Below are 27,630 nucleotides of genomic sequence, written 5' to 3' on the forward strand. Positions count from 1 at the left end.
AAAAGCTTTAAAATCATATCTCTTTAGCACTGTCACAACACATGGCTTGATTAATTGATTTGTAAGCAGGCGCACCTGAGTCCGGTGGTGGAGTAGCAGTGCATTCTTCTGCTCTGTCCTGAAGCCAACACCAGCATAAAATCTGTCTGTTATGTTTGGAAGGTTGTCCAGTTTGAGGTCCAGATAACTCTGCCCCTTAAAATAAGCTTCCCGAGCCATCTGTGCAGAAACAGACAGGAGAGCAACGAATGACCACATTTTTCCTTATACCGTTTCAGCACCACGGACAGTTCTATTTCCGTGCTCTTATATCTGTTAGTTTTCTTGATTAGCTCCAGTATAAGCAAAATCAGCAAGAATATCTCTTGAAGAAAGATTTTATCATGACCCTCTTGGTCTCCAGAATTGACCAGAAGTAGGCAGGGTATAAAATGTAAAAGTTTTTCACAAAGGAATTGCAGTAGGATCAGAGGAACTATATAGGAACAATAAGAACTAATGCAGAAAACATTGTTGAAGAAAAACTTGCTGGTAAAATGTTACATTTCCAAAATGTTTTGTACTGTAAAATAAATTAGAATTTTTTTTATTCAAACAAATTATGTTATGCTTTTGTTATGTTATGCTTTAACAGGTTTAAACCTTTTGGCTCCAGTGACGGGAAACTGTAATGCTACAACACACACATTTAAAACAACTGCATTTTTTCAATTTTATTGTTAATTACTTTTGCCATGTATTCATATTCATATTGTTAGAAAAATGTTTTATATGCAAAATGTATTTTTGTAAGGACATGTCTACAGATTCGTCTCTAATCCTTGTAGCGGAATCATTTAGCAGATATATCGAAAGATACCAGTAAGTAAGTCTTACCAGTAAGTCATCAGGACAACCATAGCTTATGCCAGAAGTCTTCATGCTCTTTAGGTCTATGAAACTGGCCATGGCTTTAATGTTCTTGACGCAACCCTTTATAGAACCCTGCTTAGGGAACAGACTCTTCAGCCTGCACACAGCCAAAAAAAGCACACAAACACACAATTACATGCCATTCTACTATACATTAAGTGTCTCATGGCTACATTCTGCAGCCAGGACGAGCCTGAATGGATTTATACCTACACTATATGGACAAAAGTTTGAAGACACCTGATCATAAGATTTGTATGCATCCCATTCTACATTTAGTCTTCACTAGCTGTTATAATAACCTCCACTCATTAGTAATGGCTGAAAATCTCAGGTGTCCAAATACTTTTGTCCAAACAGCGTACACTACTCTATGCTTTACAAGTGACAGTGGAGGACATGACAGGTTGTGTGCTCACATCTCAGGCATTTGGTCATCAGGAACACCACCCAGGAAGTAGCTTCCTGTGAAACAGGGTATGTCAGAGGAGTCAACCTGGTACAGTTGTTTCCTTTGTCTCCTCACCAGCAGTGTGTAAGGTTCCATTGTTGATGTGCGCACAGGAATAATGACCTCCACCTTTACGAAGAACACATGGTACACCTCAGGATTCCACACTACATCTATTAGTACACCTTAATCTAACCTTGAAATAGTCTTATTCAAAGATGAGTTATTATATTATATATGCAGAATGTATATAGTCGCATTAGATAAAACCTGTAGATACACATACTGTGTGTTCTATAAAAGGTCTTATTATGTCAAATTTTACTGTTTAATATGTCATTATGTTGTAAATAATAAACAAAAATGTGACAGTTTTTGATTCTAGAAGAAAAATACACCGGTTTCCGTAGGCATGCTAATACTAAAATACAGATGGCCTGTACAGGGATATTGTACAGATATCTTACCAATTTAGCAGTGGTGTCACTGACAAACAGCAAGTCAGGTTCTGTGCCTTTGTACTCCTCCTCCACAAACGTCCCATTGAAGTTGTAAAAGAGCTTCACACGTCCTCCCAGTACTGCCACGCATGCAAACTTAGTCTGTGGAAGGGACAAGAGTCATGAGAGATCACAGCATCTAACAGCACGGTTCATAATTCTGTTGTTAACGCAAACGTGCAAATGTCTGACCTCGTTGCGAAGCAGGAGCAGAATTCCATTATATGAGACGAGTTTGATATCCAGTTCGAAGCGAGCTTTCGCGCACAGAGGCTTAGGAGTGATTTCAGCATAGCCTGTTCCGTCAAAGTACGATGCATCTTCTATCCATTGCTGGATTACTGGTGGCTTAGGTCTATTATAAAACACCCACATACACATACATGCAATTATACAACCCCAGTTTTAAAACAGTTGGGACACTGTGCAGAATGTAAATAAAAACAGTGATGCAATGATTTGCAAAGCTCATTTCTTTCAAAAAACACAGTTCGCAGTGCAAACCAAAAATGCAAGTTAAAGATTGATCATGCAAAAGATGAAGTCATATATGAACATGATCTAGAAATGCTGCCATCTTCTCTGGGCCAAAGCTCATGCAAAATGATAAAGTGGAAAACTGTCTGTGGTCAGAAGAATCAAAATTGGTGTATGGTGGTGCTTAGTGCCTATGGAATGGGAAGCTTGCACATCTGCCAAGGCTCCATCAACACTGAAAGATATATCCAGGTTTTAGAGCAACATGTGCTCCCATCCAGATGCTTTCTTTTTTAAATCAAGACCTTGCATATTTCAGCAGGACAAAGTTAAACTGCATACATCTTCTACTGTAAGACAACAGCATGGCTTCATATTAGAATGGTCCGGGTGCTGAATTGCCTGCCTGCAGTTTAGACCTTTCACCAATTGAAAATATTTGGTGCATCTTAAACTGAAATATACGCCAACAAAGACCCAGGACTACTGAGCAGTTAGAATCCAACTACAGACCGATATCAAATCTCCCCTTTATATCCAAAATTTTAGAAAAGGTTGTAGCACAGCAGTTATGCTCACATCTGCTTATGAATAACATTTTTGAAATGTATCAGTCAGGATTTCGGCCTCATCATAGCACAGAGACGGCGCTAGTTAAGGTGGTAAATGACCTGTTATTGGCCTCTGATCAGGGTTTTGTCTCCTTACTTGTTTTGCTCGACCTTAGTGCAGCTTTTGACACCATTGATCACACTATACTGCTTGCTAGACTTGAGAATGTTGTAGGAATAAAGGGAACAGCTCTCTCTTGGCTCAGGTCTTATTTGACTGATCGCTATCAGTTTGTGGATGTAAATGGTGAGTTCTCCACGCTCTATGAGGTAAAGTTTGGTGTTCCTCAAGGATCTGTCTTAGGCCCACTGCTTTTCTCTTTATATATGCTGCCTCTTGGTGAAATTATTCATAAACATGGGATTCGCTTCCATTGCTATGCTGATGACACACAGCTGTATATTTCAGCAAAGCCAGATGAGAGAGATCAGCTTAACAATGTTGAGAAGTGTGTAAAGGACATTAGACAGTGGATGCTTAATAACTTTCTTCTGCTCAACTCAGATAAGACGGAAGTACTTTTACTAGGACCACATGCAGCTAGAAGTAAACTTTCCGATTACGTAGCATCTCTGGATGGTGTTTCTGTTTCAGCATGTACGGCTGTCAAAGACCTTGGTGTGATTATTGACCCGAGTCTTTCCTTTGAGTCTCACGTGAATAATATCACCAGAATCGCCTTCTTTCACCTTAGAAATATTGCTAAGATTAGAAATATGATGTCGTTACAGGATGCAGAAAAACTGGTTCATGCTTTTGTTACTTCTAGATTAGACTACTGTAACGCTTTACTGTCTGGGTGTGCGGTAAGTGCATCAATAAGCTTCAGTTAGTCCAGAATGCAGCAGCAAGGGTCCTCACTAGATCTAGGAAATATGACCACATCACCCCTGTTTTAATCAGTCTACACTGGCTCCCAATCAAATCTCGCATTGACTATAAAATATTACTACTGACGTATAAAGCACTCAATGGTCTCGCACCGCAGTATCTGAGTGAACTTCTGTACCAGTATGATCCTCCACGCCTACTTAGATCAAAAGGTGCTGGCTATCTGTTGGTTCCTCAAATAATGAAGACTACAGCAGGGGGCAGATCTTTCTCTTATAAAGCCCCACAGTTATGGAACAGCCTTCCAATCAGTGTTCGGGACTCAGACACAGTCTCAGTGTTCAAGTCGAGGTTGAAAACGTATTTATTTAGTCAAGCCTTTTATCAGTAGATTTCTCTTAGGTAAAGGCACAGATCTGGAGGGAACATGGATATAGAGTGTTTGGTGAACTGGTATATTTGTATGCTGTCGTCCCTCACATTCACACGTTCACTCAGGTTTGTTGACGGTGGTGTGGTGGGTCGTCTCTTATCCCAGAGATCCCTCATGTCTGTGTTACCTTCTGGTTCTCCCTTTTAGTTATGCTGCCATAGCGAGTCTTGCCGAGTCCAAACTGCACAGTGACATTAACTTTCGTACACCAATAGTTACACTTAATAATCCATATCCTTCTCTTCCGTCACCCTCTCTCTCTCTCTCTCTCTCTCTCTCTCTCTCTCTTCGGTCGAGTTAAACATGCTCCTGAGGCTCCAGTGACCAGTGTTCCTGCCCCTCTCCCTCCTTGGATCTTCACACTTCTGTGCAGCTCGGGACGGTCTCTTAATTCCGGAGTAGAACGGGTGCTTTGAGGACGGATTGGACTGTAGTTGGTGTCGGCGGTCTGCTGCACTGACTCGGGAGTGCAGTTTGCTTCTGATCATCATCACTGTACCCCACAACATTGTATATCTGCTTCAAATGGACATTTGGTGCAACCCAGATGAGGATGGGTTCCCTCTTGAGTCTGGTTCCTCTCAAGGTTTCTTCCTTCATCTCGGGGAGTTTTTCCTTGCCACAGTTGCTCATCAGGGACAAACATACTTACAAAGAACATATTTATGTTTAATCACCACATTATCTGTGTAAAGCTGCTTTGAGACAATGTTCATTGTTAAAAGCGCTATACAAATAAAAATGAATTGAATTGAATTGAATTGAATCCTATATCAGGCCAAAACGGGACAACATTCCTTTCCCAAAACTCCAACAACTGGTTTCCTCAGTTCCCAGACATTTACAGACTGTTGTTAAAAGGAGATGGGAGGCTACACAGTTGTAAACATGGGCCTGTCCCAACCTTTTTGGGTTGTGTTGCTTAAAAATTACCTAATATTAACTTTATTTTTCTTAAAATGGTACATTTTCTCATTTTAAACATTTGATATGTTTTTTTATGTTCTATTGTGAATTAAATATGGGTTTATGAGATTTGCAAATCATTGATTTTATGTCCATTTCTCTCATCTTTTCAGGAATTGGGGTTGTAAAAGGGCTATCTATCATTAGTTTATTATAATACTGTTCTAACAAAAGTACATCATTTTTATATAGATCTTGTATTCATTGCATAGCTATTGCATTTGAATATGGTTTATAAATAAGGCACAATTAAATTAGGTTAAAATAAGTGCAATTATTTGGAGATTTCCAAATCATTGCATCCAAATAATGGTTTATGTACATTTTATACAACGTCCCAACTGTTTTGGAATCAGGGTTTTACTACAGTATTACAATATACTGCTACTGGAGTATGTTCATGCAGAACATAGACAAAGCCTGTATTATAAACAACCCATTTAAAACAGCTATAGACAGCTTGTATTTAAAACATTTAATATACACTGTTGAATATTCAAATTCAGCAAAAATCATTCTACTGGAAATGAACTTTTAAAATGAATGGCAATTATCAGTTAAACTGACAACTTCAAATGCATTTTTACTGTATTTGTAGATAATCTGGAAATAAGAACAATGTAAAAAGACACCAAGACTCCAAAATGTACATTATAGCCATATGATTTGAACACAACCTAAACAAAAGTGAGGTGATGAGGATGTTATGACTTCGATTGCTATGATTCTTGTCCTGCAAACTTGTTTTAAATAGCTCTTATTACTACATCATATTGTATTATGTGTATATTGCGAAAAATATACAAAACAAAATCATTTTGCTCTGTTTTATTTGATTCTCTCAGTTCTTCTTCATTTTTTTTAATGTGTGCAGTCGACTGTACTCACCGTGGGCAAGGACTGTCTTCAGTAGTGTTCAGCTCAAAAGTTTGTTCAAAGTTATAGAGGCTGATCACTTCCTCATTCAGACTCTCAAGCTCAATGCAGCCCTTGAAATTAGGCAGCTGCATCTGGGATGGAGGCTGTGAAGCGATGACATGTTAGACAATACTGTATACACCTATAAAAGGAAGCACAAATATGCACGGATACAAATGTAAATTCTCAAACACTACCATGAAGGTACTGGGAAAACCCCCAACGTAGAAGACTGTATCGTTAGGGGAGAGGTTCAAAAGGCCAAGATCTCCCTCTGCCTCCACATTCTGCTTAACCCATCGTCCCTCTGCTACATTCATCGACATCTGACCATACTGCAACATCCTAAACACACACATACAGAATGGATGTAAAATCTATTTTTCACATGCTTTTTCTGCTACTGATGGCAATGATTATATAATGGTAAAAGCGACAAGGGTGATCAGGATATAGATAAAGAGTACAGTCCATCTGCCTCACCTCTCAAGAACCACACTGCTGAATGGTGTATCTGAGCGAACGGGCTTTTGTGTCACCCCCTCCGCAGTCTTATCACCGAGATTAAAGAGCCAGCGTAGTTTTGTGCCATCCAGAACCATCCCCATGAACTCCTTGCTGGACTGCAACAGGCGAAGGACATGTACATGAATACAAATGTAATATAATAATATAAATCGCAATATAATAATATAATACCATGTAATCAGTTACAATAATAATACATTCATGACTGAAACAACTAAACAATAAAATAATAATTGATAATGAAATTCCTTGTTAATGAATGTGTTTATCGAGTTGGGCTGCTCAAGTTACGGTTTTGCCTGGCGGATAGTCCAGTGTCAACAGCAGCAGGAACAAGTGTGTGTCCCAGGTCACGAAACACATGAAGGCGAAACATCAGCACGGTGAGCAAAAACTGTAGAATCCCCATCATGTGAAAATGGGAAAGTTTAATGTGCTTAATTAATGTTTAAAGTGCTATTGTGTAAAATGTTTGTTTGAAACTTCGGGACAGTCGCACTGGATCTGTTCTGGCGTGACTCGTGAGCATCAGCTCGCCGACATAGTGATGGATTTAGTTAAAACGATGAGAAAGAACACTACATCTAAAAGCAGCAAATAACAGCAGCAGTAAACAAGTACATTTTTAGTCACTGTTGTAGTTTTAAGCGAATGCTTATGCATTTGTACACCAACGCATATTTTTCCTTTTTCCTTACTCAGGCCTGTTCCATTCTCTTTTTATAGCATTTGTCTACTACAACCAGAGGTGGGCGGTCAGGGCCAGTAAAGCCTTCTCTACTGGCCTAAACACTATCAGAAGCACTGACCTACACTGCACACATTAATACATCTGAGTTAGACTAGCTAGGTTGTCTCAGCCCGGGAAAGGGTTTGTTCTCCACTTCCAGACCAGTGAATACGAGCGGTACCACTTTCTTACAGCCTCTGAGGAGCGGTGCAAATTATGAGTGTGCATCTCTGGTGAGTAGGTTGTTTTTTTATTTTAATTTTTAATGTTTTTGTCATGTTATTAGACAAATATTGATTCTGAACTGCTCCAGATGATGTAGGTGCACAGTTGCGGTGGTATTGTAGTGGTTGGAGTCTTCACTGGTTTTCTTGCTTTAGTAAAGTGGTATGCATATGTGAAATGCCTCTCTCTCTGTAATGCCACATGCTTTTGTACAGTATTGATGGTTTCTATAATCGCAACGTGATAGTGGTGGTATTATATTTTGTATTGATATTTTTAAGCATGGTTGTCAACTTGCCTTCTGCAATTATCATTAAAAACAAAACAAATATCGATTTACACAAATTGCTTCACCTTGCATCATCAAATGCTGTTTTTTTTATTGTTTTATTTACAGAAACAACCCAACAGTGAATTTTTTCAAGGAGAAATTCAGCCACTGTAAGCTTTAAAATGTCTAAATTAAAGTTAATTATACTCAATATGTGGCTTTTGCATTTCTTAAGTACACTTTTTACATAAATACCCTGTATTAGGTATAATAAGCAAAACATAAAAAATATGATTAATAAAAAAATTAAATCAAATAAAATAAATAATAGTCTGAATCGGTTATTAAATTTATTGATATTTGCAGCCCTAAATAAGTTTAAGAGCATTTCTACCATATTTTTAAATAATAGGTCCTAATTAGTTGTGGCATGGTGAAGCAATACATATTTATTTAGTATTCTTTTCCTTATTCATTTATCATATAAATAATAGATTTTTGTTTGGGTGTATTTTCCTGTACTTCAGTAATGGCATTCCTGGCATCATGGTTTCCACGCTCATATACACGACAAGAGAGTGTTGAGGGACTTACATTCTTGTTGCCCAGGTAGAAGACGAATTGGCTGCTGGCGTCTTGGCGCTTTTTGCGTGCAGCGTTGGAGACGGAGATGTGTAACTTGAGGGAGGTGTATGCAGCCAGATCAGCCAGATTTTTTGGAGTCCTCACTTGCACTGCCGATTTCCCGTTAAACTTCATCGACACCCCGACCTGATGAAAACAATGGGTAAAGTGAGAGGATCTAACAGAAAGGGTCATAAGACAATAGTTGTTTATTTATTTTTGTTTATTAGGTTGGACATTTTAAATGAAGGCTGGAATACCTTGTTTGCAGCGTTACGGGCTTCAGCAATGAGCTCACGGATCCTTAGGATGTTCTCGGAAATGTTGGACATCTGCATAGAGTGGTTCTGCAAGCGATCCAGCTTTTTTATCAACATTGGAATGGTCTCGCTGAGAGCTCCCACTGCACGTAACACACGTCATGTGTCATATTATTGTTTTGACGACGTAATTGATAATGCGTCTAATTTATGATTCTACTACACCGAAACTAAGCCTTGACATCAGTAAGCAAGGAGAAACATCTTATTTAGACTTAAAAAGAAAGCTGTACACACACACACACACACACACACACACACACACACACACACACACACACACACACACACACACTCACTAACCCGAGCTGTTGGCCTGGCTGAGTGCATCATTGAAGTCTTCATTAGTGGTGTTGGATGAGCCGTATGTTCTCTGCCACTCGTCCAGCTTTTGTTTCATAGGCGCTAGCTTCTCCAGCACTTCTGCCACAGTGCTATTAGCCATTGTCGCTGCATTTTTTGCTATAACGATCTCCTCTGTTGTGTTCCCTATACCCCACACACAGCCACACCCATAAATACTTTATCAAATATAAAATATGTTTTATATATATTTGTGAAACACTGGGTTTTTCAAATTACTCATCCAGTTTTATTATTAAATAAAACACAACACAAAGAAAGAAAAGGTCAGGGTTAGAACTGCTCACCTTTGGTAAAGTTGAGGGAATTCTGCACTACTGCCAGATCCTTCAGCAGCTCCTTCTTTTTCACTTCTGCCTCTTGTAGACGCTTCTTGATGTCCTGCACCCGAGGCTTCACGTCTGCCCAATTCAAATCGCAAGCAAAATTTTTCAACAGTCAATTATGGAGGAGAAAGCCTACAGGATTAAACCTAGACACAAAGATTACATTTCCCACAAGCCACTGCACTTTCACGTTTCACACATCATTAGTAATTAGTACTTGTACTTAGCCGCATCTTTTATGGCATTTTTGGTCTCTAATTGGCATTTCTACACTATTTATTTTGCACAATCGGGTTCCATGTTGTAATGCTACTATGCTGATGTTCATGTTTATCTTGTGGTTCTTGTGGACATGTGTTTTGTACCACGTGTCTTGTTTTTTGGTGTCTTAATGTTTTTAGTGTTTGCACTTTATAAATAGAACACAGCTGCACTAAAATTGTTGTGAAAATCTACAGTGCAGCATATCATTAAAAAAGATGTATTTAACAAAACCAATTTATAAGATATCATCAATGCTTTGGAAAAATACATCAGTCCCTAATCTATCAGTGGAAGCACTTGATTTATGGCTAATGGAAAATCCATATTTCATCTCCTTTATTAATACAAATAATATGAAACTCTGGGCTGTACAGTATTTTCTCTGACCTGGCTAACATTCAGGAAGTTATGTTTTTTAAGAGACTATAAAGCACTTTAATAAGTCACTCTTGATACTCAACATTGCAATAATAATCCGGGCAATTTATATAATTGAAGCTCATCAGTCGAGTTAGTATTAAATTTACACTCTCATACTGACACACGAGTAGAAGTCATAGCGATTTTTTTTTTTTTATGAAATGCTCCTATGAATTATGCATCAGCTTACTAAATGAGGCCCAATGTCTCCATCATCATGTCATGATAAACTGTACCTTTAGTCAGGTCCTGGAGCAGATCTGATGCCTCTTTCTGTAGAGCCAGACTCTTATTTTTAAGGTCACTCGCCTGCTGGGAAAGATCCTGGCCTTTGAGATTCTGTGCCAAAAAAAAACACAAAATCTGAATAATCATGTACGAGATCAAAACTGTGCTGACTGTATCTAAAAAAGGTCATATTTTCTGATGATTTTAGATTTACACTTTTCCATAACAAGGGGTGCATCAGGGTTAAAAGAGAGGCAGATGTAGTGATGTATCTATCATAACTAGTGCCTGCCTTAAAATCAGATGGGACAATGTTATAATTTTGGGTTTCTTAAGTTGGTCAGGTCTTGGTTCAAAACTAACACTTCCCCCATCCGAACTAGATCTTAGATAGATTTTATGTAATAAACACGGGGAAAAAAGAAAATCTGGCAAACATATTGGTCAAAAGAAATCGGCCATCGGTTGACCTGATTTCTAAATATTGGCATCAGCATCGGCCAGAGAAAAACCGGAAAGGCAAAACATGCTCACACCCAAGCAACGGGTTCTCTGTAATTGAACATTACCTCTAGGGCATCTGAATTTGCTTTCCTGGCTAAAGTCTCAGCCTCTTCGATGCTCTTAATAATGTTGGTGTAAGTGCGTGATGCATTTAGAGCTCTCTGGATGAAACTGTCCTGGTTCGTGTTGGAAATAACGCTGTTTAAACAAAAAGGAAGAGACATTAAATATAGACTTAAAAAAGTACATGTATCTGTGGTGCAAGTGAAAACTGAAAATCTCTGGTACCTTGTGAGGTTCATGGAAAGCTGATTGAGAAGCTCAGCATGTCTCTCAGCTTTTTCTACGAGCAGGCTTTTCGAACTGGCCAAGGTGAAATTCTGTACTCGGCTAGTGAGAGGCTGCTTTGCCCCATCCAGCTGAGCAGACAGACGTTCAAACTCCTACAGAGGAGAAGGACAGCAGGTAAGAACTGGACTGGAAGATCATCATTTGCCTCATCATACATCATATTTGTGTTTGTGTCCAATCTGACCTCTTTGGTGTCCTGCAGCATAGACAGCATGTCATTAACTTGAGCGACGTCATCTTCTGCCATCTGGATCAAATCCTCCACCTCTTTCCACTTTGACTTCAGAGCGTTCACTTTTTGCTAGAGATACATCAAAACATTTCAGGAAATCTAACTGAACAATCATTATGATTTTTTTTTTAAAAACAGTACAGAAATGTTTGACAGGAAAGTTCTACCAATGGTTCATATATTTCTGGTAACAGCAGGAATCAAAGGAATGTTTTATTTTCTTCTAATCCTGTGGATGTTGGGTTGTATTTTTTTGGTTTCTCGTATTTCTAATTAAAAACATAGCAGTGATATTAAAGTAATATCAATGTTGTGGTGCTGACTGATTGTCTTTCAATAAAAAAAAAAAAAAAAATTTCTGCAGCTAATATTAACTGATTACGCATTCATACAAGAACTCTAAATACATTATTGCACTTTTATTGTAATATGCTGTAATCATCATGCCACAGTAACTGAATCTGTTTGGTGTCTTTGAGTAGAAAAGATGAGAATGAGGATGGATTTCCTTTTGAGTCTGGTGCCTCTCATGCGTTCTTTCTCATACCTCATATCTCAGAGAGTTTTTCCATGTCACTGTTAGCATCTATTTAATATGTAAAGTTGCTTCGGGACAGTGTTCATACATTGAAATACAAACATTTTTCTTATTGAATTAAACTGAATTGAATAAAAAAGAAAAGAATAGAATAGAAATAACCATTGTGCAGTAATATGTTTGTGTGTGTGTGTGTGTGTGTGTGTGTGTGTGTGTGTGTGCAGGTTGGTGTACCTTGTACTCTTCCAGCTGTTTCTGGTTGATGCTGTTGGTTTCAGTTGCACGTGCTATGTTCTTCACTGCATCATTAAGAGAGTCTCTGAGGTTCATGAGCTCACTGTTAAACTGATCCAGTTTTTTGTCGATAGATTTCAATGTATCCTGGTTTGCAGCACTCCGGTTAGCCATCTCTTCCTTCACCCGCTCCAGCACTACAGAGAAAAATGTGATCATTCAAATATTTTCTCCCCTTAATACAGAAATACAAAAAACACCCCCCCAAAAAAGCATGAGAACTTCAGAAATTTTGAATTTGGTGTCACTCACTTTTGTCGGCTTCAGTGAGCTCGTTCTCCGCCAACTTCCTCTGGTAGTGAGTGCTCTGGAAGCGCATGTCCCTCAGCATGGCCACCACCTCAGATAGCTTCCGTGCCAACTCATTCTCATCTACGTCTTGAGAGCCATTCTGTGAGGTTCTGTTCACCAGCTCCAAAGTGGCTATGGAAAAACAGACACATTACATCATCAAAATGAGTTAATATCATGCACATAAAGGACGTGTCAGTAAACGCTTAATGACATGAGTGTTATTTCCCAACCTTCTATGTCTCTCATGCTTCTGTTGATGAAGTCCAGCAGGCTCTCAGCTCTCTTGTACGTGTCTTTGGTGTTGTTCGTAAGCTCATCTCCTTTTCTGACTGATACTGACACCTGGAAAATATTCATAGTTTTAACAAAGTAGGATATGGGCATTCCCTCTGGTCAAACAATGAACACCAGTAGTTCTACCATCCACTGTAGGACAATCTTTGAGTATATTGTAGTCTTATAGCAGCTGCTGAGGCAAAACAATGTTCAACTCCCTTTGATATTTTTGCGTTTTTTTTTTCTTGCTAAAGCACCATTAAAATCATAAAGTATTAACCACCAGTATTCTTTTTAGAAACCACATTTATCATAGTAAATACTAGGGGTCCAATGGATCGCAGTTAGTCCTTGTGTCATGGATTAATTGTGTAATTTGTGGATTGATCTTAATTTGTTAACGATAGCAAAAATAGTTTTTTTTCCCTGCCGGTATTGCTTTTTAACTACACAGAGCAGTAATGTGTTCATGTGAATGGGACGTGTTAATCAGTCAACAATAATTGTTTCCTTCACTGTTTTTGTTGATCTGAAAAAAAAAAAGGATCTGATCCGGGACTTATAAACTGTAATGTGATCTGTTGCACCACTAATAAATACTTAGTATCTCAGTACATTATTTTTACAAATACAGCACTTTACTCTGACATTGTTATACATTTTTGCACAACGTGATAAATATCGCACTTTAACCTCACTAGAACAGTGTATTGCTTGGTGCTAAACTGTCCTTTTCTGTGCCTAATGTCCTATTTTATTCATTGTGTACTCCGTCTTAACTGCTACTGACTGTCATTCCCCTTCTCTCCAGCGCGTACCTCCACCTCTCCAGGCTCTTCTCAACCTGCTCCCTACTCTCATCACAAATCACAATATCATCTGCAAACATCATAGTCCATGGAGACTCCTGTCTGACCTTGTTTGTTAACCTGTCCATCACCACTGCAAACAGGAAAGGGCTCAGAGCCGATCCTTGATGCAATCCAATCTCCACTTTGAACCAGTCTGTCGTTCCTACTGCACACTTCACTGCTGTCACACTGTCCTCATACATGTCCTGCACCACCCTCACATACTTCTCTGACACACCTGATTCCTCATACACTACCACAACTTCTCTCTTGGCACCCTGTCATACGCTTTCTCTAAATCCACAAACACACAATGCAACTCCTTCTGACCTTCTCTATTCAAATATTGTGTCTATGGTGCTCCTCCTTGGCATAAAACCATACTGTTGCTCACAGATGGCCACCTCTTCTCTCAGCCTGGCTTCCACTACTCTTTCCCATAACTTTATAGTGTGACTGATCAACTTTATTCCCCTGTAGTTACTGCAGGTTTGCACATCTCCCTTATTCTTAAAGATCAGTACCAGCACACTCCTTCTCCATTCCTCAGCCATCCTCTCACCTTCCAATATCTTTTTGAACAATCTTGTTAAAAACTTCACTGCCATCTCTCCTAAACATCTCCTTGCTTCTACCAGTATGTCATCTGGTCCAAAAGACTTTGCACTCTTCATCCTCTTAATTGCTGCTCTTACTTCCTGCTTACTAATCCTATCCACTTACTGCTTCACATTCTCCACATCATCCAACCCTCTCTCTTTCTTTCATTTTCCTCATTCATTAGCTGCTCAAAATACTCTATCCATTTTCTCAACACACTCTCCTCACCGGTCAAGATATATAAATGGTATAAATCAGATAACTGTAAGTGTCTCTAAATAAAAGCATCTCCCAAATGCCATAAATATAAGTATTATATTAATGACTGGGTAGTCTCTTTTAGTCTGTATCATGATGGTCCTGGCAAAATGTTATTTTATCTCACTGTGTACTGTACCAGCTGTATATGGAAACTGGAACTAAATTAACTTGACTTGCTCTTGCATTTCATTAAAGCACTGTGAATGGTGTAAACCAATGTTTGTATTATATTAATTACTGTCTAAGATCTTACTCCAAATTCTTTTCATACCTTCTCCTCTAGATTAGAGATGTCTGAATCAGTGGTCTGCAACTCTTTCTCCAGCAATTCAGCCTGCATCCTGCTGCCATCCAGGGTACTGTTGTAGTTTTTGATGGAATTCTGGGGAAAGATGTGCATAGATGAATACTGCCACATACTGTGTATTTAGGAAATGTGAGTAGGCAACTAACAGTAATAGATCAGACATTCAGCAGGTCTGGTTTTACATATACCCTGATTGTGACTGTGTATTTGACAGAGAGAAAGATAGAGAGAAAGAAAAAGAGAAAGAGAAAGACTCACAGTCACGTTCATCACCGACACATTAAGGTTGCGGAGTTGTTCCCAGGCGAGGGCGCTGGCACTGATGTTCTTTAGCTGGTTATCCACAGAGAGGAAGTAGTTGTTCACCATGTCTAGATCCTGCAGTAGCACTCTCACGCAGCTATCGCATACTGATCAAATAATAAATACACACATAAATAAGCTGTCAGAAGTTCATACTCATCTCCTTATGTATGAAAATTCATCCTGTAACTAGTTTATATGAGTCGATATGGAATGAAGATAAAATAGAGCGGTAAAATGTATGAGGTTTTAAAACTTCTTTTTGTCTCTGTTTCTATATTTACCTTCACAGTGGACATCAGCTCCATTAGTGACCAGAACACTGTGTTCGTTGGTGCAGCGATCACACTGTTTCCCTGTCAGAGTGTCAGGACAGCGGCATTCTCCGGTCCGTGGATCACAACGACCTCCTCTACACTCACACTCTGAAGTCCAAAAGAAACACACGGTAATGTAATAAAGACTGCGTAACATATTAAAAAATAATGTTTTGAATAAAGTGTGTAGGTTTTGGAAAAAAGCCTTACTTTTGCAGCCATCAGGACCGTAGTCCCAGTGTCCAGGAGCACACTGGCGGCAGTTAGGGCCGTTCACACCAGGACGACACGCACATGAGCCGCTAACTGGGTTACACGGCTGAGTCAGCGCTGCAGCTGCTTCACAGTCACATGCGTGGCAACCAGTACACGAGTCAAAGCCAAATGTGCCATCCTGAACACGAATTATTAATCATATAAGCACAAATTACAGTCAGACCACAGGCTTAACTGGTCTCAAAAGACATAAAACAAATAAAGAACAGATAAGTTTCATACCTCACAGTGATCACAGTGGATGCCTGTAACACTTGGTTTACAGTGACACTGACCCGTATAGGGGTCACATGAGGCCGTTCCACAGGGAGAACAGCTGCATTCTGAAAGGTTTTTTTTTAAAGACAAAGAAATTGTGAAATATTGCGCAAAGCGGTTTAAAAATAGTGTGCTAACCACAAGTCTTACTGGTGCAGTTCTTCGCAGTGATGGCGTCACCATAGAAACCTGGAGCGCAGATCTCACAGTGGGGTCCCGCTGTGTTGTACATGCAGCCGTGGCACTCACCGGTCACTGGATGGCAGTCGTTGAACAGCATGTTTGGGTCCAAATTGTCATTACATTTGCACGGCTGGCAAGTGCTTCCAATCACCATGGGGTTGCCATAGTAACCAGGGGCACACCTATGGATAAATAATAGTTGTCTGATTAGATACCGGACACGTCTCCTTAGCTGAGGTGCACCTAGAAACCAGCATATTACAGATTTTTTATGTCCCAATGTCAAATATATGTGTGATAGCTGAAAGACAACTGAAGAAACCTTTCACACTTGGGCCCAGCGTAGCCAGGCATGCACAGACACTGCATGTGATTGGGCTTCTCTACACAGCCAGTAGCAAAACTGAAAACCAAAAAAAAAAGATCAATGTCTGAGGGAAGCTGCATACAATGTACAAAACATAAAAAAAAAAATAGAAGTAAAAATGAAGTAGAAGATGGTGAGAGCACTGACTTGTTGGATGCCACCTGTAGTGGACATGGGCAGCTGCTGCAGGATACAGCATGGCCATCCACTGTGCTGTTGCTGTGAAAACCACCAAGACACTTCTCACAGTGGTCTCCAGCCATGTTGTGACGGCAGCTCTGAAGAATTCGAAATACAGATTTCAAACGGCACCTACAAATCCTAAATTTTTACATTAAAACTGACTTTATTCCTAAAGGTAATGCAAACTAATGCACCTTCTTTAAACGCCGCTCAATATATAATAGAATAATATACAGATATATATTCCCATACATACATTTGATGCATTTGATTTCTGCTGTCCACCCTTTATTATTTATAATCATTCTTTTGTTTTCAGTAAAAAAAATGGTCATCTCATCAAGAGAACTATCATAGACAAAATAATTTCATAAATCTCTCTTTTTTATTTATTTATTTTAAGAGAATTGTAATGTACTCAGAACTTATAATGGTTTCATATATGCATAATGTCTAATAGCAACACAGTAAAGAGATTATCAGAATAAATATATAAATAAATTATTAAATTAATATATAAATATTTTAGCAATTAAAACCATCTGTGTGGAAACATAGCAAAAGTCCTGTTTGGAACATTCATGCAATTTAAAGCACCATAATTACTTTAAAACATTCACAAGAATGTTTTGTGTTCATGCTCTATGTTGTGTATGGTTTCACTAACATACATTTGCACAAAGCATCCATATTTGTCCATGCCCATGTTGATTAGAGTATTAAAAACTTGAAAAGTATTAATTTAAGGTATTTAAAGCAAATAAAAATATGCAATTAAACATTTTAATCGATTGACAGCCCTAATATATTTATATATATATATAAACTATACACATACTCACCACACATATTCCGGATCCATCCAGGCACTGATCAGAGTGGCCATTACAGTTGCAAGGAACACACTTGCCCAGGAACAGGCCTTTGGTGTCTCTGTAGTAGCCTGGAGCACATCGCTGAGAGACAGATACAGATTCAATACAGGAGAGAGAGAGAGAGAGAGAGAGAGAGAGAGAGAGAGAGAGAGAAAGAATAAAACTATTGCCTAAAAGCTATTTGCAAGTATCACAAGTATATATTACAAGAACTTTAATAACATATATAACTGTGTGTGCTCTATTGCATACAGTGGATTATCAGTTAAGAGACTTGACTGAGTCTATGTAAATCTGAAAATCAAAAACGAACACCATCCTTATCTATTAGAAACCACTCCTGAACAAACTAAAGATCAAAATCTAAAGAAAGTTGTCTCCCAATCAATAAACATAGACTTTGACTATACTTAATATAAACAGTTTGCAGGACTACAATTGGCACAAACTGTTTTGCACTCAAGCATCCATCAGTGATAACTTTAACAATGATGGAATTATAATAAATGGACATTATGTGCCACCCAGATGAAGAAAAGTTCCCTTTTGTATCATCTCAAGGTTTCTTCCTCACACCATCTCAGAGGGTTTTTCCTTGCCACTGTCACTTCCGGCTTGATCATTAAGGATAAACGTATAGGAATACTAATTTATATTAAACCTGAATTGAACTGATTTGATTGACTGTGTGCTGCAAACCATCAGACACCGACCTGACACGAGTCGCCCTGGTAGCTTGCAGAACACATGCACAGCTCCACGTTGTTGGCGTGGCGTCCGTTGGGCAGATGCTCAGCACCCTCGAGCCTGGCAGCACGTAAAGAGACGGACTGCGCCGATTGGGAGTGGAGCGCTCGGACCTGCAGAGACTCCAGAGCCACCAGCACCATCATCAGCTCCTCCCGAGACACTGAGTTCCCTGTCTGAGCGTGACGGAAGCTTCCCTATAGAGAGAACGGGGTCCATAAACTTATCTTCTGATTGTAGGAAAACTTTAGTCATTTAGCAAAAATTCCTTGATTAATGCTGATGATACAGTGATTTTATTATATTGTATATCGTATATATAAATGCTCGATCGTATATATATCATATATTGTATATATAGGTGCTCTTAGTGTCTTTTAAATAACCTTATTTAAAATATTATTATGATAATTTTTTTTATTAATTATAAAAAAAACATTTTTTATAATATTCTGTTACTGGTATGATGAAATTTTTAAATGGAGTTATGCCATATTGAATTATTTATAATGATTGTGTTTGCATGTGTGAATGTGCACAAGTGTGTGCATGCATGTCTGTGTTTAAGATGTTTTTCCTTGTCATTGCTGGTGCTTTGACAACTCATCCTCCTACCTCCACTAGATATATAACTCCTTCATGGGGCTCCTCAGGAGAAAAATACTCTCTCTCCATGTAGACCAGGGTCATCTGGTTTCCCTGCACACATGAAGTTGAAAATATTGCACTATGGTTTATTTAAATGGAATTCCTGGATATGTCCTGATTTCTACATGGTTTAAATGTATTGCAAGTTATTGCAACTTAGAAGTAGAAGTAGGAACCTTGAGTATAATGTCGGGTCGAAAGGCTTCAGAAGGCAAAATCAGGGCATCTCCTCTCATTGTCTGTGTGTGTAACTGATAGCGCAAATAACCGCCATAGGATGACACCTAGAATGAGAGAACATGAGATTAAAACATGAAAAATCTATAAAGCCTGTAAATGTATGAGACTACAGTGTATGTAGACAGTGGGATTATACACCGACCAGGCAAAACATGACTACATTAGTGGGTGGGATTTATTAGGCAGCAAGTGAATATTTTGTCCTCAAGTTGATGCGTTAGAAGCAGGAAACATGGGCAACGTGAGGATTTGTGTGAGTTTGACAAGGGTCAAATTGTGACGTCTAGACGACTGGGTCAGAGCATCTCCAAAACCGCAGCTCTTGTGGGATGTTTATCTTGGTTTGAGAGACCTAACTGACATAGTCAAAACCCTTTCTGAGACAGACAACACACACATTTTTGCAGACAACAGATAAAAGCTACTGTGATTCCTGTAGCTTTTTTTCCCAAGCCTGTTTAGCAGATCCCAGAGTGATTAGTGATCTAGTGATAAATCCCACTTTGCTATTGTATATTTTAAACGCATGAGCATTTTCTGTTTCTTTATGAGAACAGAGATTTCTAAATGCCAACCTTGTCACCCAGATAAGCGCGAGGTGCATGCCAGTGAAAATCCTGATAGACATCAGGGACGTCACTGAGATCCGCTTCCACTAGATCCTGATCCCCGAACACAGACACGGGCACTTCCTCTCTGTCTCCTCTCAGCAACACCCAGCCTTCCATGACCATAATCTACACACGACAGTTATTAGTCATTACACAGAGCAGTAATAGTAATAATAATAATAATAATAATCATAATCATAATCATAATAATCCACTAAAGAATAATAATAACAATAACAATAATAACATTAATAATGTAAATAATGAAGTAAAAAAAGAATGTTTTTCTTGATTAATTTGTTTAAACGGTTAGAATGTTCACTATGTCTAACATTTGATCATCCGTTGTTGCATTATATGCTAAATAACGACTTGTAAATGATTATTATTAATATAATCCCAAAATAATGAAAAAAATAGGGTCTTCAAGTGTGCATTTGTGAGTACCTCTTCTCTACGCTTGTCTGAGCTGCGGCAGCGGTCAGTGGCGCCGAAGCAGAAACATTTGGTGCACCCTTTAGGGTTAGTGGGGTCAAGATGGAATGTGCCCAATGCGCACTGGTCACACCGAGAGCCCACCACGTTTTCCTGAAAAGGAGGACAAGACATGAAGCAAAACCAATGATACTTCAGGGCTCATTTACATTGTATTGTATTTTAATTCTGCTAATCACAGGGTTCATGTGCAGAGTCATATTGATAAAATACATTTAAATAAACTGTAACGAACAAGTAACAAAATAATTCTGGTAATCCCTAAATGATTCATGAAGTTTAGAATGAGGATTTACATATAGTGGTGCTGTAGAAGAGTAAAGGCAGACAGAGAGAGAGAGAGAGAGAGAGTGAAGAGAGACATCTGTACCTTGCATAAACACTGTCCTGTGATGGAGTGGCACACACTCCTCTCAGTTCCAGCCTCGTTGCAGTCACATGGCCTGCAGTTGGGATATCCATAGAAACCAGGCGAGCACCGGTCACACTGCCGACCGACGATGTTGTTCTTGCAACTGCGGCATTAACATCACATCATTAAATTGCAGCTGTGAGATTCATGAAGTAAATGGCGGCCAAATCCTACTTTGTATTGCTAATTAAATCACAGATGACGCTATCCATATCAAAATTCAATTATTATTCAAATGCAGGCAACAGTGCCTACTGTGATGTCTGGATAAATCAGCAGGTTATTTTTGGGAGGAGTGAGAATAGGAGCGAGAATATATCGCTATGGAATGTGGTACAGTTCTGTAGAATCGTGCAAAGCTGAAATGACTTACCTGCACTGGCCGCTGTTTGTGTCGCAGCTGATTTCCTGAGCCGTGACCCCTGGCTGGGAACAGTTACACATTTCACAGCCTACCAGGGGATGGCAGCCAAACGTCTGCGGCTCACACTGCACACATTCCGGCAGCAGTGTACGTGGAGGACAGATGCACTCGCCTGTCACTGGCTCGCATAAGCGTGTGCCGCAATTACATGCTACAAACATGTACACACACGTGCAAGTGAGCAGAAAGTACTCAAATTCAATCGTCGATAGCTACAGCTAGTCAGTTATGCATGTTATTAACAGATTTGTTTAGGACAAATATCAAAAGGATAATTATGAGATACGATATATCTGTTCTAGGGATGGTACTCACGCCTGCAGTTGGGAAGCCGTAGTATCCGGTGGCACATTGCGAGCAGTCTCGGCCAATCACGTTGGACCTGCAGGGGCACTGACCTCCAAATGGCTGGCACGTATCGCTTTCGGACCCGACCTCATGGCAGCCACATGGTACAGCGCCATTATTGAAGTAAACCGAAAGAGATGCAGCTGAATTCCGGCAGAACTGAGACGCTGTCTGAGGGCTTGAGGAAACAGTTAAATTGGTTAATTAACTTCTCCAAATGCCTTAAATGTATTCAGTAAGCATCTAAAATCTATTCTAAATGACTTTTACACACACTTAATACATTTATTTTTAACATGTAAGTTTCATGTACTTGATGTAGAAGCTGTTTTGTCCACAGTTGCTGATGAAGTCATAGGATTTATCCAGTGGCTCTTCGGACAGATAACTCGAGCTGTAGCTGCTCTCTGGAACCACCAGAATATAATCCTGTACAACAACAACAACACACACACACACACACACACAACTTAATCAGATTGTTATAACAGCACCAAAGCTTTCTATACATTATTGCTTCAAAAATAATCATTTACCAGCCAGAGTGTTTTGCCCTCTGGGACTTGCACATTCACAATGACCTCATGATCAGTCACATCTAGAATGATCTGGTTTTCTGAGATCAGAACGCTGCGGCAGCCATAGCCATGGGGACAGAATGTGGCATTGGCATGGCCTGAGATGGAAAGGGTTGTACATTATAAAAATGCAAGAGCTCAACAGTTCAAAAAATAATAAATGGCTCGGTCTTTTGCTTTCCTTATCACATTAATTCGTAGCTAATAGTGTGCCAGTGGTATCACTGCTAATTGATCCTCACCCTGCCAAATTCGTCCACCATTTACATAAATCTGTACTGTGAAGCTTGGGTGCAGTGGCTGATGGTAGTGTAGGATGAACACGTAGCGTCCCAAGGCATGCACTTGTGTTGAATATATTACTGCATTCTGAGAAAGAAAGAAAGTAAGAAAGAAAGAAAGAAAGAAAGAAAGAAAGAAAGAAAGAAAGAAAGAGAAAACCGATCAGTAATTTAGTACTCTTGAGCCATCATAGTGACTGACGCCCAATTACACAGAATGTGAACAAATACATGTACATGTAAACTCAAACAAAATAAATATTCATGTTAAGTGAACCTGAGCAGAGTCTAGATGGATGTGGTCGCTATTGTCAATGGCAGCTGGGGGCGTGTCACGGGTCGTCACATGAGCAGGGTCAACATGCACATTATCAGATAAGGAAGCCTGGCCCTCCTTCAGAACCAGAGACTGAGATGGGGTCTGAAAGCGAGAGGGGATGCAGGAACCACTAGAAGAAGAGACATGAGTCCATCACTCAATATATTAATCATGTAAGCGCAAAAGCATCATGTTGCACGCACGCTGCAATACACCGTCCTCCTTTCTCTTAGTCCTAATGTAGTACATGACAAATGGTCAATTTGCAACAGACGATTTTGTCACGATACATCACATCACATCACATTCTAGCTTTTGCTCAGTCATTGTGATTAAGCATGTAGTAGTACCTGTCAGGTTCAAAGTGTCCATGGGTGCTGATACAGTGCACGCCGGGTCTCAGATACTCCATTGTGAACTGAGCATGAGGGATCAGGAACACTTTGTGCTGGAAGTAGAATCAGATAAACATGCAACACCACTTTTAAGAACACAGAGATTATAGCTGCATTTAAAGTCTCACATATCACACAGACTGTGATGATCAAACATTGTAACTTTTTTGATTATAAATCATTAAAATATAAGGTTTTCAATTTGTTATACATTTAAAATATACCATGGTGTAAAACATCTGCCATACAGTGTGTACTTCTCTAATCAGCTCATACAGAAAATATAATAAAAATAATAATAGTAGTACGATATATGATATATATATATCGTACTACACACTTTTTTAAAAAACCTACCGCCTTTGATACAAAAACATTATGTTTATTTTTACAATTAACTCAACATAAGCCATAAAACGCTTAATTTATGACCATGCTGGGACAAATCACATTGTTTGTTTCTATTAAGTCCAAGTTTATAGATATAGTTAAAAGATATAGTTAAAAAGTAAGTAACAGGACAAAAGATTTCTCACCAGGAAGAAATTGCTTTGGTCTGCAATGAGCTGCACATCAACTTCAGTTGAAATAGTGAAGACAGCAATGCGGTGCATTTCATCGATAGACACTGCACGACACAAGAAACTAAAACACAACAATAATTCTTAAGTAATTTTTGGAAAGAAAGATTATCACAAATAATAAAGATATTTACATATAATATACATTTTGTATGAACATTAGTTGAAAGGAGTCTAAAATACCAGTAAATATATCAACTTAAAAAAGTGGGGTGGTGTAGCACATAAAACCGTCACTGATTTTCATATCATTGTTAGTATGTGAACGAAAAAAAAACTCTTGTGTAGTTTGCAGACAAACAGAAATGTCTGTTTTGTGTGGCAGAACTTTAGCTCATTAACCACTTGGGTTAATAGCGTGTGCTTTGACAACAATCTAATCACAAAATTCATAACAATTATTAAAGCTTTTAAAGAAAATCTAATAGTCCATTAGTGAGTCTAAAACAGAGGTGGCCACAATTTCTCCAATAAAAGGCATTTCAAATAAAAAATGGCACTTTATTGGTAAATATTTTCAAACTGTATGAAATTATTATTAATTATTAATAAAGTTGCCATGGTTTCCCTAATTTTTTGATGGCTTAACGTTTAGAAAATAAAGTTTTTAAGCACAGTGAAATTTTTTGTTTTGTATATCGTAATAAATTTGGAAACTGGGTTCAGAACATGGTGCACCCTTGGAGCAGAGGGGGTTAAGGTCCCAACAGGAACAGCTTAAATGTGTTGTGACTTGAAGCCCTGCCTTTCTCATCAGTGATTTTAGGCTTAACCACTGAGTTTATGGCTAGGCTTAACCCATTAAAACTTACAAATAAATAATTTGTAAAATAATACAAAGAAAACAAGATATAATCCCATTTAAAATACAATAGAGCTGAATGCCTAATACAGCTCTATGCATGTAATATCAGTTACCTCTAATGAGAGACATAACGATAGTCCTTATTTTTCAAAAGCTGTTTTTAAATTGGCCTGCAGTTGCTAATACGAAAAAAACGGATGTTTATATATGTATATATATATATATATATATATATATATATATATATATGTGTGTATATATCTCTGGTCCATTTTTTATATTGCAGTTATAATTTATTTTAAGAAAAATTTGATACAATTGTTACATATTTTACAGGTCAATGTGGAAACCTGTCTGTTTTGCCACTGAATAAGGTCATAAACACACCGAGTTTAACCCTTTCTTTAAAAAAAACATGTTTACATAAACACACCTGTACTTGCAGTGGAGGAGTGTGATGTGCTCCTGTTGGTTGCGTCCTCCGGGTGTGTTAACAGACACAGTGAGGGTCTGTGGAGCTTTTTCTTCACTTGTATACTCCACCACCAGAATATATTCACCGGGTAAAGGTACTCGACCACGCAGCTGCACATTGATCTGCACACACACACACACACACACACACACACACACACACACACAATAAACACATATCTAATTATCTTGCAACCTAATAAGTACAAGTCAATGCATAAACTATAATCATGTTTTATTACATAACAGAGGAGTTTCCACGGATGTGGGTCCAACACTCACGTCATTGCCACTGCACACGGCCATGCTGGGATGCCGAGGTGTAATCTTCTCTACAGAGCACGGTCTGGGCAGATGATTATCCGCTCTACAGCTGGCATCCTTCCCAGAGAGAGATGGGAACTCCTCCAGAGACAGGTACTTATACTGCAAACAACTACATACAAAAAAAACGCCATTCTTTTCCACTCTACTTCAATAGGATCAAGTAAAATAGACAACATGTACTGTGTGTATGTACTGACTTTTGACTGGGCTCATGCGTTGGGCTGTATATACAGGGTTCGGTCACTTTTAGCTGCAGAATAGGAGCTTCATAGTACGCACTGGGCAACAGCACTAAATAATCCTGCGCAAGTACACAATCACAATAAGAGAAAGATAAAAGATAAACAAGGAAACTCGTCACTCATATTCTGTAACCATGGCCAATATACTAATCACACCTAATGATTTCAGAAGGTAAGAATACAAATACATACACTATATTACCAAAGGTTTGCAGACACCTAGTCATAAGTATGGTATGAGCTTTTTGAGCATCACATTCCACATTTAGTCCCAATTTGCCCCACTCCTCTGGGAAGATGATCCACTAGAATTTGGAGTCTACTTGTGGAGATTTGTGCTCATTTAGACACAACAGTGTTAGTAAAGTGTGGTACTGGTACGGATGTAGGTAAGGTAAGGAGGCCTGGGGTGCAGTCAGTGTTCCAAATCATCCCAATAGTGTTCAAAACGGTTGAGGTCAGAGCTCTTTAGCAGGAGATACCACTTTACCACTCCAACCCATGCAAAGCACATCTTCAGGGAATTTGCTTTGTGCACAGGGGCATTGTCATGCTGGAACAGGGTTGGGTCTCCTAGTTTGAGTGAAGGGAAAATTTAATGCTACTGCACCCTGTGCCATTGTGTGCCCTCAGAGTTGCGCTAATAGTTTGGGAAAGAACCTGGAAAAGTCCAATACTTTTGTCCATATAATGTAGTTTTTAACTACATCTTCTTTTCATTTGCATAGACATGACAAGAGTGAAATTGACACACTTTTTATTAAGTACAGAAGAGAACAGTAAAATTTTTCTCACCAGGAGAATGCCCTCAGCCTCGATGATGATGGTCCAAGTGCCAGGATTGAGTACAAAAGGCTCAACAAAACTGTTCTGAGGCACATTTACAAATGTCGGCTCTGAACTGTAAGCAAAAACGATCTGTTTGGACTGTTCAGAACCTGGGCAAAGAGAGCAAGAAAGAAAATTGATTAAAACATCATGCTACATTAGTTTACATCTTCATTATTGACACTTTTTATTGACACTTTTTTTCCCATTATTATTCAGTATTACAGTTTCAACTCAAAAGTATATGTGCTTCAAATATAAAAGGTCAAACTATTATTCAAAAAGAATAGAATCGGTGACAGACAAGGGCTAGTCACTGGTTACTGCACTCGTCAGACATACCTCTTCTGCTGTTGGGATAGGCTGTGATTTTGCCATGGGAAACAGCAGTCTCAGTGCTTACATATCTGAGGATGAAACGCGTGAGGTACATGTCCACCTCATTCACGTGCACCGTCAATTTAACTGCGCTCTGAGATAGACAAAAGTGAGGAAAGTGTGGAGGGAGGGAATAAGTGAAATGGGAAGGGGAGGTATATAGCAAAGGTCTATGTTAAAGACCTGGAGTTGGGAAGGTCTGGGTCTGTGTGTTTATAGTAAGAGTCCTTGGTGCAGGTTTGGAGGGAAGGGGCCACAGCAACCGAGCCAATCAAAAAGCAAGACCAGCTTTTGGAAGCACTGCTCATGCGCCTGAGACCGACTGCATTGAGAATCAGAAACTGGTAGCAAGGGCAAGGAGAGCGAGCGAGATAAAGGAAGAAGGGACAGAAAGTAGTGGAACTTACAGTTGCTGCATTGGAAATTCCTGATGTCCTCCACCACAGAGACACGTCCCCAGATGTCCGTGCCTCCACGGTTAACATAGTGCAACACCACATGGAAGAGATCCGGAGAGCCGACCACCACCTCAATTAGCACCCGTGGCTACAGAGCGAGAGAACGTGCGAAATGGAGAGCAAGGAGGAAAAAATAAAAAAGCGAAAAAAGCAAAGCCTTTTCTTAAACCCACCACCGGAACTACAGCACAAAGCCAAAAGCAGCGTTCAGAAATCTAACTGTTATACACAGCTCTTTCACCAAGCCACACGCAAAATGATGGTTTATCAAAGTCATCATATTCACCAATTCTCACTAAGAGCATTAAACATGCATGGGACATAATGAGCATGGATACAATATTTCTGCACAAGTCAGCTAGTAAAAAAA

At 39.1% G+C, this 27,630-nt stretch overlaps 1 protein-coding gene across 1 annotated transcript in view; it reads right to left on the reverse strand.

The window, feature by feature from the left end:
- Positions 1 to 27,630, reverse strand: part of lama5 (laminin, alpha 5) — a 72,367-nt gene that overhangs the window by 4,324 nt on the left and 40,413 nt on the right. The window contains 48 exon segments of the mRNA XM_046869090.1: positions 76 to 219; positions 877 to 1,009; positions 1,332 to 1,492; positions 1,831 to 1,965; positions 2,056 to 2,218; positions 6,071 to 6,204; positions 6,298 to 6,445; positions 6,584 to 6,723; positions 8,449 to 8,625; positions 8,739 to 8,881; positions 9,102 to 9,287; positions 9,449 to 9,562; positions 10,408 to 10,510; positions 10,969 to 11,101; positions 11,192 to 11,346; positions 11,439 to 11,555; positions 12,259 to 12,455; positions 12,571 to 12,741; positions 12,843 to 12,954; positions 14,872 to 14,982; positions 15,166 to 15,317; positions 15,495 to 15,635; positions 15,738 to 15,921; positions 16,026 to 16,126; positions 16,212 to 16,426; positions 16,567 to 16,647; positions 16,759 to 16,889; positions 17,637 to 17,750; positions 18,383 to 18,613; positions 19,032 to 19,115; positions 19,241 to 19,348; positions 19,880 to 20,041; positions 20,363 to 20,503; positions 20,781 to 20,925; positions 21,196 to 21,397; positions 21,562 to 21,576; positions 21,579 to 21,772; positions 21,908 to 22,023; positions 22,131 to 22,270; positions 22,415 to 22,541; positions 22,731 to 22,902; positions 23,123 to 23,220; positions 23,704 to 23,812; positions 24,987 to 25,150; positions 25,310 to 25,463; positions 25,552 to 25,655; positions 26,392 to 26,534; positions 27,210 to 27,348. Of these exon segments, the coding sequence (XP_046725046.1) occupies positions 76 to 219; positions 877 to 1,009; positions 1,332 to 1,492; positions 1,831 to 1,965; positions 2,056 to 2,218; positions 6,071 to 6,204; positions 6,298 to 6,445; positions 6,584 to 6,723; positions 8,449 to 8,625; positions 8,739 to 8,881; positions 9,102 to 9,287; positions 9,449 to 9,562; positions 10,408 to 10,510; positions 10,969 to 11,101; positions 11,192 to 11,346; positions 11,439 to 11,555; positions 12,259 to 12,455; positions 12,571 to 12,741; positions 12,843 to 12,954; positions 14,872 to 14,982; positions 15,166 to 15,317; positions 15,495 to 15,635; positions 15,738 to 15,921; positions 16,026 to 16,126; positions 16,212 to 16,426; positions 16,567 to 16,647; positions 16,759 to 16,889; positions 17,637 to 17,750; positions 18,383 to 18,613; positions 19,032 to 19,115; positions 19,241 to 19,348; positions 19,880 to 20,041; positions 20,363 to 20,503; positions 20,781 to 20,925; positions 21,196 to 21,397; positions 21,562 to 21,576; positions 21,579 to 21,772; positions 21,908 to 22,023; positions 22,131 to 22,270; positions 22,415 to 22,541; positions 22,731 to 22,902; positions 23,123 to 23,220; positions 23,704 to 23,812; positions 24,987 to 25,150; positions 25,310 to 25,463; positions 25,552 to 25,655; positions 26,392 to 26,534; positions 27,210 to 27,348 (6,744 nt within the window).

The sequence above is a fragment of the Silurus meridionalis genome, chromosome 16, assembly GCF_014805685.1.
Source record: "Silurus meridionalis isolate SWU-2019-XX chromosome 16, ASM1480568v1, whole genome shotgun sequence".
Classification (NCBI taxonomy): Eukaryota; Metazoa; Chordata; class Actinopteri; order Siluriformes; family Siluridae; genus Silurus; species Silurus meridionalis.